Source organism: Brachyhypopomus gauderio, chromosome 5 (genome assembly GCF_052324685.1).
Source record: "Brachyhypopomus gauderio isolate BG-103 chromosome 5, BGAUD_0.2, whole genome shotgun sequence".
In the NCBI taxonomy this organism is placed as follows: Eukaryota; Metazoa; Chordata; class Actinopteri; order Gymnotiformes; family Hypopomidae; genus Brachyhypopomus; species Brachyhypopomus gauderio.
In genome coordinates this window covers 36,199,208-36,210,297 of record NC_135215.1, presented here as the reverse complement: position 1 = coordinate 36,210,297, position 11,090 = coordinate 36,199,208, and the positions used below count along the sequence as shown (strand labels likewise).

At 42.3% G+C, this 11,090-nt stretch overlaps 1 protein-coding gene across 5 annotated transcripts; it reads left to right on the top strand.

Moving 5' to 3' along the window:
* Positions 1-2,944: 2,944 nt before the first annotated feature.
* Positions 2,945-11,012, top strand: dus2 (dihydrouridine synthase 2). Of its 5 annotated transcripts, none has more exons than XM_077007612.1 (16): positions 2,945-3,024; positions 3,741-3,886; positions 4,040-4,085; positions 4,193-4,284; positions 4,407-4,450; positions 4,678-4,738; positions 4,903-4,950; positions 5,122-5,187; positions 5,331-5,401; positions 5,542-5,628; positions 6,709-6,877; positions 7,031-7,152; positions 8,474-8,617; positions 8,833-8,920; positions 10,100-10,173; positions 10,259-11,011. In XM_077007612.1, the coding sequence occupies exons 2-16, from the start codon at positions 3,761-3,763 to the stop codon at positions 10,533-10,535; spliced, it is 1,515 nt and encodes a 504-aa protein (XP_076863727.1). In that variant the 5' UTR covers positions 2,945-3,024; positions 3,741-3,760; the 3' UTR covers positions 10,536-11,011. The 5 variants fall into 5 exon arrangements, with proteins under 5 accessions (XP_076863727.1, XP_076863725.1, XP_076863724.1 ...); XM_077007610.1 differs by having other exon boundaries at positions 2,954-3,153; XM_077007609.1 differs by having other exon boundaries at positions 2,954-3,153; positions 3,725-3,886.
* The last annotated feature ends 78 nt before the right edge of the window (positions 11,013-11,090 follow it).

The following is an 11,090-nucleotide window of genomic DNA, read 5'->3' as shown; positions in this document are numbered from 1 at the left end:
GTGAGCTTCATATGCATTGTATGTTGTCATATTCTCCAGGACTTCATTACTTGATTACCTGACTTAAAGTGCTTTTTAATACAGTAGCACTGCAAACATTTGTCACGGTCCCTTGTCAGCCGCTGAAACTTGCAGGTTCACTTCCTTTCTTCTATGCATGTTCCACCTGTGATAACATTGTACATGTAATGTAGTGTTGACCTGAATGGGAGAAGATCAATATCATTAGAAAGTCAGTGAAGGACAGACGGAACTAAAAACAAACAGTTCTTCCTTACCAAACGCTCAGAAATGCAGCTGTGTGAACAGAACTAAGCAACTATAAAATAAAAATAAGCTGTTTTTTTGTTTTATTAGCCTTAAGTGTTTCTACATATGGTGTACCAAGTGTGTGAATGATGAATATACACACATAAGGACAAGGGTTCACCTTTAACACCTTTAACACCTTTAATCTGACTGGACTTCAGGTGAAGTTGCTGTCTGCATGCCAGACAGGAAAGGCCCATAAATAAATGGTGAAATTGCAGGTAACACATCAACAACAGTGTGTGTGTGTGTGTGTGTGTGTAATGGTAGTGATGAGACCTCACGTTGTCTCCATCTCAGGCATCATAGAGATGCAAAAACTGTCAGCAGAACAATATTCTCAGTGTATTTGAATTATTCTAAAGCAACATCCCCAGTATTCACCACTGTATGGTCCCCGCTGTAAGATGGACTTGAGAGCTACACACTGCTTAGATTTTCCATTCATAATATTATTATGTAATTTGTTCAATTACAAAAGAATTTTCCTTGTGGAAGGTTGTAAGAGTGAGAGAGTCTGATGTCGTTAGCAGTGACCGTGAGGGTAATAGTCCTGGACCAGGGTGTGGCGGGCTGGTAATAGTCCTGGACCGAGGGTGTGGTGGGCTGGTAATAGTCCTGGACCAGGGTGTGGCGGGCTGGTAATAGTCCTGGACCAAGGGTGTGGCTGGCTGTTAGAGTCAGGAAGGTCACCAAGCTCTCTCAATCTCTCTCCGGTCTCTCAGTAGAGTCTCAGTCCAGCCTGCTCACCATTCTGACTAATCCTGTATCTACACACAAATAAATGAATCTGGGACTTCCTCAGACTCAGGGTGATATCATTATACTCAGCACCACTGTATTAATGAAATGGTGCAGTCAGGGCCGGAGTGGGCCTATTTTTCAGCCTGGGAGTTTCATGCCCAAATCTGGCCCAAAATTATATTTCAATGCCAATCGGCCCAAACTAGAGATTGACATGAGCCAGCCCATCGGGAATCCTCCCGAATCTCCCGATGGGTACAGTAAAATATAAAACAATCTTAAAATTTGAAAAAGTGAAAATTGTGAAATGTAACATAATTAAATGCTTTTGAAAAGATTTGTCCTTATAAACTTTGCCATTATATATCAACATACTAAATTACCACAAAATTAATAATATATTTATTTACTTATACATTCTAAATGTTATGTGTTATGTTATGTGTATCCATCATGATGCAAGCTCAGAATGACTTAGGGTTAGGGTTAGGTGGTTTGAAAAGTATTTTACTAAATACTCAGCTTAGAAAACAGTAGACTGCTGCACAATGAACTGCTGACTGCTGATAAACTGTATATAGAACTGAGAGATAGTACACATTAAAGTTTTGTAGTACCTCTGTAGAAATGTAATTGAAAGTACATGCAATCAAATATAATGTGCAGAAGAGAGGGAGTGAAATTAATAGAGTTAAAGAGAACTTTACATGTACTTTGATGTACATCTTAGATTTAAATGTAAATTTGCTGATATATCTACATTTACATACAGCCAGGTCATGTTTTCAAAATCAGTGATGACAACTGAATTATTGATTTGCCTTGGACATTTCCACTTTGAAAGGAATGATGCTTGAAGAGAAGAAGGATGTTTTATTAAAAAAACAAACCACCGTGACTTTATAACCAGACATTCCATACCTTCATACATTTGTGACTCGCCTACATTAGTCAGAATAATGGTCAGTGTTTTCATTTCAAATCTCTGTGTTGTTCTCCACAAGAAGGACAAAAAAGTGATTGGATGAACCCTTAGTCCAGATTTGGAGAACTTGTTACTAAACAAAGAGTCCAATTTCATAATTGACTTCAGTATGAAAAATCAATTCCACATCTATGTGTGATTCAATATAATTACTTTAAGATGTAACGGTGTTATTCATGACCAACTAAATCAATGAAATTATACATTGAAACTTAATCTAAATGGAGATTTTATTTTCAATTAAACAGTATCTTAATTTCAGTATTTAGAATAACATTACTAGTCTTAATGGGAAATGTTAAGAGTTACAGTTTCACCTAAAAAACAATCGATCACAGTGTGTAATCTCAGCAGAAGGCATCCACAAAATGCTCAAATATACAAAGTCGTGCATGTTCAACATTTCCAAACACTGTGTGTACGTGTGTAGCCTACGTGTACTTGTGTACGTGTACTTGTGTACGTGTACGTGTACGTGTGTACGTGTACGTGTCTTTAACCACGAATGATTGATCATGTTCGTGTTTCAGGCCTCTGTACGTTGAACAGGACCTTATTGACCTTTATGTCAGAACTCCATCTGAATCTAAGACACAAGCTGAATATGAACTTACTTAGAAAGTAATACATATTAATAATACATATTCAGAAAATGTAATTCCTGTGACATGAACGCAAATCTAGGGTAAAAATAATCTGATATTTGAAACATAATCTCCAAAATTCTGCTAGAACAGCCACTCACTTTGTGAACAGCAAGTCAATTTTAAATTAAGACGGGTATTTGGTAGTGGGTCGGTTAAACGTTAAAACCGAGTAAATTTTTATTTGAAGACACAACAGAAAATATATTTTAATAAATTTAACAAGTTCCAAATCTGAATATAAACCGCTGTCGCACGTTGATGACGCATACAGGAAGCCGGGGGTGAACACGCGTTTCCACTCGAGCTGTAAACACAATCTCAACTTTGGTTTTGATGCCAGTGAGTTTATTCAATATCTGAAAGTTCAGAAAACAAACCGGTTTTTTTTATCAGAATAGCACTGTTGTCGCTGTAACATATGAAACTGTCCGCAGCAACTGAAGTAGACAAGATATCTTAAGGCAGCAGGTTAGCTAACGTTGGTTATAGTTAATAACATTACTGAATATGTGTATGTGATGATTTTATTAAGACTGACCTGATCAGGTCTCACCACAGATACCGGTGATAGATGTATATCTTACATAATGTGATTTCAAAATCAACAAGTCATCTATTTCAAACATGCATATGGTACTGTAGCTATAGCTGTATCTAACTACACGTTTGTCTTTTTCACTCATAGTCTCAAGCTTGGTGATACTCTACATGTTATACTGATGTAACAACGAGGAAACGAGAACCTGATAAAAACACAATTCAATACAATATAGTGTTAACTCTGCTTGAGAATTATGGTCTCAAGCTGTAATTAATTGTACAGTAGATTAAATGAAGTTATTGCACAGCCTGATGCCATCAGGTCAGTCATAATAAGTAGAAACTCCTCCTGTGTGGGATACCAGCTGCAGATGGTGTGCTGGTTAATACTGTTCACTGGAACACTGCAGAGATGTGTTAGAACAAAGGCTTGAAGCCCATTTCATAAGTGTTGTCTCGGTTTAATTTCCTTGTTTTAAGGAAATTCTCACTTTGTCAGATGTTTTCCATTTCAGGGACTGAGGAAGACGACATCATGTCTAATTCTATGGGCAAGCTGGGTTTCCACAATAAGATTATTCTAGCGCCCATGGTGAGGGTCGGCACTCTCCCAATGAGGCTCCTGGCTTTGGACTATGGTGCAGATATTGTCTTCTGTGAGGTGAGAGGGAAAAGTATCATTAATGATATATCAAGAAACATTCATTAAGTTATTGTGATGTCTTTCTATTTCATGTAGTGAATGTGTGGCCTAGTGTCTTTTGATTTCTTATATTAGTTGATGCACCAATGGACTTGTCTTGTTTTGTTGAAGGAACTGATTGACATCAAAATGGCTCGGTGTCGGAGGATAGTGAATGGTCCGTCTTCTTATTGTGTCCTCTAATGTTTTAGTGCTGTTTATTGTGTGAATTATATATTGAGGTCCTGTGGTGTGCTCAGAAATATAAACCAGTGTCTTTGGTAGATGTTTTGAAGACGGTTGACTTCGTAGCGCCAGATGATAGAGTGATGTTCCGGACCTGTGCTACAGAGAAGGACCGGGTCGTCTTTCAGATGGTTAGTGCTGGATGGGACCAAGTCGTTCATCTCTTCCTTTATACTTATTTTTGCTCATGTGTAAATGGTGGTTCTGTAATGCCTGTTTTTTTGAGCGTTCTCATTTTGCTTTGGATGTTCAGGGAACAGCAGATCCAGAGAGAGCGCTGGCAGTGGCCCTGCTTGTGTGAGTCACACCAAAGTTATTTCCATATGTTTATCAGTATGGCAGCATGTGAACTCCCAGGGTCATGACCCCACGACCTTGGGGTTGCTAGCTCCTAGCTCCACCAGATTAGTTCTACTTTCAAGATCACACGTAACCTTGAAGATATTTTCTCACACCCGATGTCACATATTCATACATGCTGTAAATCTGTTAAATTAATCCATTCATGGCATATTCCCGAACAGTGAGAACGACGTAGCTGCTGTAGATGTGAATATGGGCTGCCCAAAAGAATACTCCACCAAGGTGAGAATGATGTATCGGTTCTCTACGCCACTGGGGAAATGTTACCGTTGTTCATGCTTGGGGAATGTTTGAGAATACTTATGGTTTTATGTACTCGGATTATTGAACTAAGTTGGATCAGCGTGACATGAGCTGAGTTATAGTAGCTGATTTTGCTCTGTTAGGGAGGGATGGGATCCGCTCTCCTCTCCAACCCTGACAGGATCGAGGCTGTAAGTATCTGTACTGCGGTTCTGCAGGTACATGAGCACACACAGTTATTGCTTCACCATGTAATCACCCTTCAAGAGTCCTCAAAAGTTGACGAGTCAGTACATAATGTAATTTTGGAATGCCTAAAATTACATTGCCAATTTTATTTATCTATTTTCTGCTCCCTGCAGATTCTGACCACTCTTGTGAGAGGTATTTCAAAACCGGTCACTTGCAAAATCCGGATCCTGCCCACAGTATGTGTAAATCGGTTGAATTAGCCAGATGTCACAGAATAAAAGTGTTGCCCATCCTGTACTGACTCCATTTAAATTTTACGATAATATTAAACGCATACATTTTTGTTGAAAATACTTACTGTTTCCAAATGTTTATTTAGATGGAAGAAACTGTGAGTTTGGTGAAGAGAATTGAGAAGACCGGAGTGGCGGCGATATCTGTGCATGGGAGGTGAGGGCTCACCTACACCTGCTTCACCTTTAGTGTTTTCTTTTGTTGTTGTGTCTGTTTTGGCGTCCCCATGGCGTCCCCATGGGAACTCTATGTCTAGGTTGCAGTGAGACGGCCACTACATGTGTCTCACTCCTCAGGATGAAGGAGGAGAGGCCACGCCACCCGGTTCACTGTGACTACATACGGGCCATAGCTGAAAGCGTCTCCATCCCAGTTATAGCCAGGTCAGCGCCCACCACAACCCTGCTGCCACTCGCATCCATCCAGCTGGGCTTTATATCACTAGCAGCACATGTATTTTCAACTCTACATGCTGACATGTTTTAGAAATGTGAATAGACTCATTCAGTTGTTGTTCCTATAGTTGATCAAAATTCATCCCAATCTTTTCATATAGTTGTCAGATGAAACTCTTTGAAATACCCTGCAATGTGTGAACTCCCTATACCCTCCCTATACCCTAACTGAACCCTCCCTATATCCTCCTTATACCCTCCCTATATCCTCCTTATACCCTAACTGAACCCTCCCTATATTCTCCCTATATCCTCCTTATACCCTCCCTATACCCTAACTGAACCCTCCCTATACCCTCCATATACCCTCCCTATACCCTAACTGAACCCTCCCTATACCCTCCCTATACCCTCCTTGTACCCTCCCTATATCCTCCCTATATCCTCCTTATACCCTTTCTATACCCTTACTGAACCCTCCTTATATCCTCCTTATACCCTCCCTATATCCTCCCCATACCCTCCCTATACCCTCCGTATACCCTCCCTATACCCTCCTTATACCCTCCCTATACCCTAAGTGAACCCTCCCTATACCCTCCTTATACCCTCCCTATACCCTAACTGAACCCTCCCTATACCCTCCTTATATCCTCCTTGTACCCTCCCTATATCCTCCTTATACCCTTTCTATACCCTAACTGAACCCTCCTTATATCCTCCTTATATCCTCCTTATATCCTCCTTATACCCTCCCTATACCCTCCCTATACCCTCCTTATACCCTCCTTATACCCTCCCTATACCCTCCCTATACCCTCCCTATATCCTCCCTATACCCTCCCTATACCCTCCTTATATCCTCCTTATACCCTCCTTATACCCTCCTTATACCTGCCCTATACCCTAACTGAACCCTCCCTATATTCTCCCTATACCCTCCTTATATCCTCTTTATACTCTCCCTATACCCTCCCTATATTCTCCATATACCCTCCCTATACCATCCTTATTTCTACCCTTCTCTCTCTGTTCATTTGTGCATCTGTCTGTCTTCCATCTGTGCAGTGGTGGCTCTCTGGATCTCATCAAAACAAACGAGGACATAGAGACGTTCCGTAAGGAGACCGGGGCGTCTTCTGTCATGTTAGCTCGGGCTGCCATGTGGAACCCATCAATCTTCCGAAGCCAGGGGGCGCTGTCGGTGGACGAGGCTATGAAGGAGTATATTAAATACGTCAGTAACGGGCCTTTCAGTAACTTCCTTAATAAAGACCTTCCAGAGCTACATGGTCTTTGTGTACTTTGATGTATTCTGTAGCTGCTTCTGGTTCAGCTGCAGTATGTTAAAGAGCTTCTGTGGTAGCGTGCTTTATGTGTCTGTCTACAGGCTGTTCGCTATGACAACAACACATTCAATACCAAATACTGCCTGTGCCAGATGCTGAGGGACAGGGTGGAGTCCCCAATGGGCAAACGACTCCATGCGGCACAGACCAATGAGGAGATCTGGTAAAGCGTTGATTGAACATGACTTTGGAGTGCTAAAAATAGCTATAAACTGGATGTTTTCTAAACAGAGTAACTGCTAGCTACAGCTCATCTGCAGGGAAGAGCAAGACGAGAACATGTGGTAAAAGAGCTGTGGCTCACAGATCGCTTCATGTGAAATTGTGAGACATTGTCTATAGTTTTATTTACAGCTTAAACCGATTTAATGATACTTTTCCTGTTATGTTACAACACTGCACAGCTTGATTCCAGACAAGATTCCAGACAAGTTCCACAAAAGTTAGGATTTTTAACAGCTTGGTTGAGGACTAAGTGTGGTGAACAAGAGTGATTTACACCAGCATGGTTGTGCACTAGGACTTAGTATCTGCAGGAGGATCAAACATTAACAACATAGACACACTGTATCAAAAACGCATCATACAACGAGCTAAAAAGATCACTCTAGACCCCTCTCACCCTGCATATCACTTGTTTACACGCATGCCTTCTGGAAGATGTTACAGGTCCCTACCAACAAAATCAGTCAGACTCAAAAACAGTTTCTTTCCAACTGCTGTACGGTCACTAAATCAATGTACGACCTGAAAGAATTGTCTGTCTATGTCTGTATATTGTATTTGTATTAGTGCTGTCAATTCCAGGTGCCGCGATTAAAAGTCCTCTCCAGGATTTTGCTCAGGCTTCCTGGATTGTGTTGATTCCACTAATTTTACCTGGATTGCTAATTAGAAAATCTAGCAAGCTTGAGCAAAATCCTGGTGAGGACTTTTAATCGCGGCACCTGGAATTGACAGCACTAATTTGTATTTATGCATTTTTTTTTTTTACACAGAGATGTGAGTATGTTATGCTGTACCGGAAGCAAACTCCACCAACTTGTTGTGTGGTCATTAATAATAAATGAATGAATGAATGAATGAATGAATGAATGAATGAAGCCAGAAGACAGAGTTCCAGACCGCTTACATTTTCAGTATTCTAGCCTTTTTATTTAATCAGATGACAACCTGTGACAATATGGCTTTTTATAGAACGAGTGGCTTCAAGGTGTGCCACACTGATGTCGTCTGGCAACATCTGTGTGAGATATTTTCATTGAGAACAACCGTTGTGATTGACGTCAGTGTCTGAGGTGTCCGAGGTTTTTGAGCACCTGCTGAGGGCAGAGTGAGCCCATTAATGAGTTTCGGACTGAGGCCCGATTACACAAGCCCAGCCCATCCGGGTTCTTTCACAGGGACTGGGTCAGTGCTGCTAAGCTTCCTAGCTTGGCTGGATTGGCTACAGTTGTTATCTGGGATGTGGGTTTTTTTTGCAGTGAGGTGTTTGGAATGGCTGGTTTCTATCAGATGACCCAGGTTGAGCTGGAGGCCCAGAGGCAGGTTCTTCAGGACACCAGTGGCCCATCACTACGTCCTGCACGGGATGGTGACGTTATCACTATGGCTGTCAGATTTGAAAGGTTGGTCCCAAAATAGCTTTCCATTAACAACAGAATAATGTATTTCAAATCAATGTACATGATAGTTATTTATTTATTTAAGTGTCTAAATCGGTACGGCTGGTTAGTGCTTAAGCAAAGATGATTCCCAAAGATGGTTTCTATTTGTGAATGTAAACTTGTGTAAAGAGCTCTAGCTGTGTGTGTGTGTGTGTGTGTGTGTGTGTGTCCCACAGGAGGGAGTATCCCCCTCAGATAACCCCAAAGATGTATCTGCTGGAGTGGAGCCGGCAGGAGAAGATTGATCAGCCTGCGTATGAGACGGTGCGACTCCGTCAGTAGGGTGGAGCCCTGCAGCTGCACACCACACCTCCACCGCTACAGTCCCACACCTCCACGGCTACAGTCCCACACCTCCACGGCTACAGTCCCACACCTCCACCGCTACAGTCCCACACCTCCACCGCTACAGTCCCACACCTCCACCGCTACAGTCCCACACCTCCACCGCTACAGTCCCACACCTCCACCGCTACAGTCCCACACCTCCACCGCTACAGTCCCACACCTCCACCGCTACACCCGCTACAGTCCCACACCTCCACCGCTACAGTCCCACACCTCCACCGCTACGCTCGCTACAGTCCCACACCTCCACCGCTACGCTCGCTACAGTCCCACACCACCACCGCTACAGTCCCACACCACCACCGCTACAGTCCCACACCACCACCGCTACAGTCCCACACCTCCACCGCTGCAGTCCCACACCTCCACCACTGCAGTCCCACACCACCACCGCTACGCCCGCTGCAGTCCCACACCTATTCAGATACTCAGTTTTAGTCGGCCGCCGTGTGTTCAGCGTTCAAGTTTCCAGCACTACAGCGCAGAAGGATGTTGTGTTCCTTTAGCTTTTGATCACACAGTTGAGGAGGTTCAGTGTAGCTTCTTATAAGATGTTAAGAATTTGCAAATGTGTAAATATGTGTAAATGTGCCATATTTGTTAATTGTGATTTTTCACCATAGTTGAAATTTGTCCTCCACTTTTTACCCATTTGTGCAATTAGAGCGCGCGCACACACACACACACTAGTGTTTACTAGGGGGCTGTGGTGCACACGTGCTCAGAGCGGTGGGCAGCCCTAGCCCGGTGCCCGGGGAGCAGTTGAGGTTAGGTGCCTTGCTCAAGGGCACCTCAGTCATGGCCTTAGGTCTGGGAAGTGCAACATTGCTTAGTAGTGCAACATGAATTAAATGTGTTGTTCTGGTTAAGACCATAAACTGGTGTTTAAAATAATCTTTAGGTTGTATTAACATGTATTAGAATCTATTTTGGCATATTTTCCCATTCTTTATACATTCTTAAAATATCATTCTTAAAATTTTACTTTTTTCACATTAACGAATTTATTTTAGTTTGCAAGCATGTGATTAACATGTGATTACCATGGCTTGTGAGAGCAACGTTGATTTATCAAAGCATCTTCTCTTATTTCAGGAGCAGCGTGCCCAAGACCGTGCGTTCCAGTCCACGGTGACCGTGGCACAGACCAAGTATCGCTCCACCCTGTGGTGCGTGTTGACGGTCAGACGGTTTTATTTTGAGATGGTAAAATCTGATTTTTATGTTGTTTCTTTCCCCTCTCCTGTTTTCTAGGGAGAAGTCCAAGAAATTTGCTGAACAAGCTGCTGCCATTGTATGTCTACGCACGCTTGGAGTGCCCGAGGGCCGTATTGGAGAGGAGAACTCGGGACTGGTGAACAAGAGGAAGAGAGGGGAGAGACGTCTTAGTGCATCTGAGGACACTAGTGTCACACACTCAATAAATAGGAAGAGACGGGTCACCGAAGAATCCCAGAAAGAGGAACGGGAATCAAGTGACACGTTGATGGTAGTGAATGGCTCCTGCGGTCAGACAGTTCCACGACCTTGACCAAAGCGTAGCGCTTACCTTTTGAACTCCTGGGGTCGGGTGCTGGGATAATGCTGCACAGCGTCTTAAATGTTACAGACAGATGTGTTGTCAGTTTGAGATGAACACCTGCATGTTCTCTCCCATTTTAAAACCTCCTATTATCTGGTGAGTGAGTGAGTGAAAGAGAGTGAGAAAGTGAAAGAAAGAGAGAGAACTATTTTAGCTTGCTTTATAGTTTTAATTTCAGTTACTAATTGTTCCATAGACCAAAAGGGCGCAGTCTAGTAGCTTTTGATTCCTCATCTTTCAAATTAAAATAAATAGCCCACAGTGGCTGAGAGAAAACCCCTTTCGCACGTTTCAATAACTTCCTGTATTGGTTTGTCCTTTCTCAAGGACATTGAAATTTTGAGCTAACTTATGCCTTCATGTATGGTGTGAAAGATGGGCCACTATGTATATTAAAATACACTTGTTGAATTAAAACGTTTTAGTTTCGTCACTTAAATTTGGTGGTTTAATCCTTTTTCGCTTACTGTTGTTAAAAATTGTCTAATTTTGCCAAACGAACAA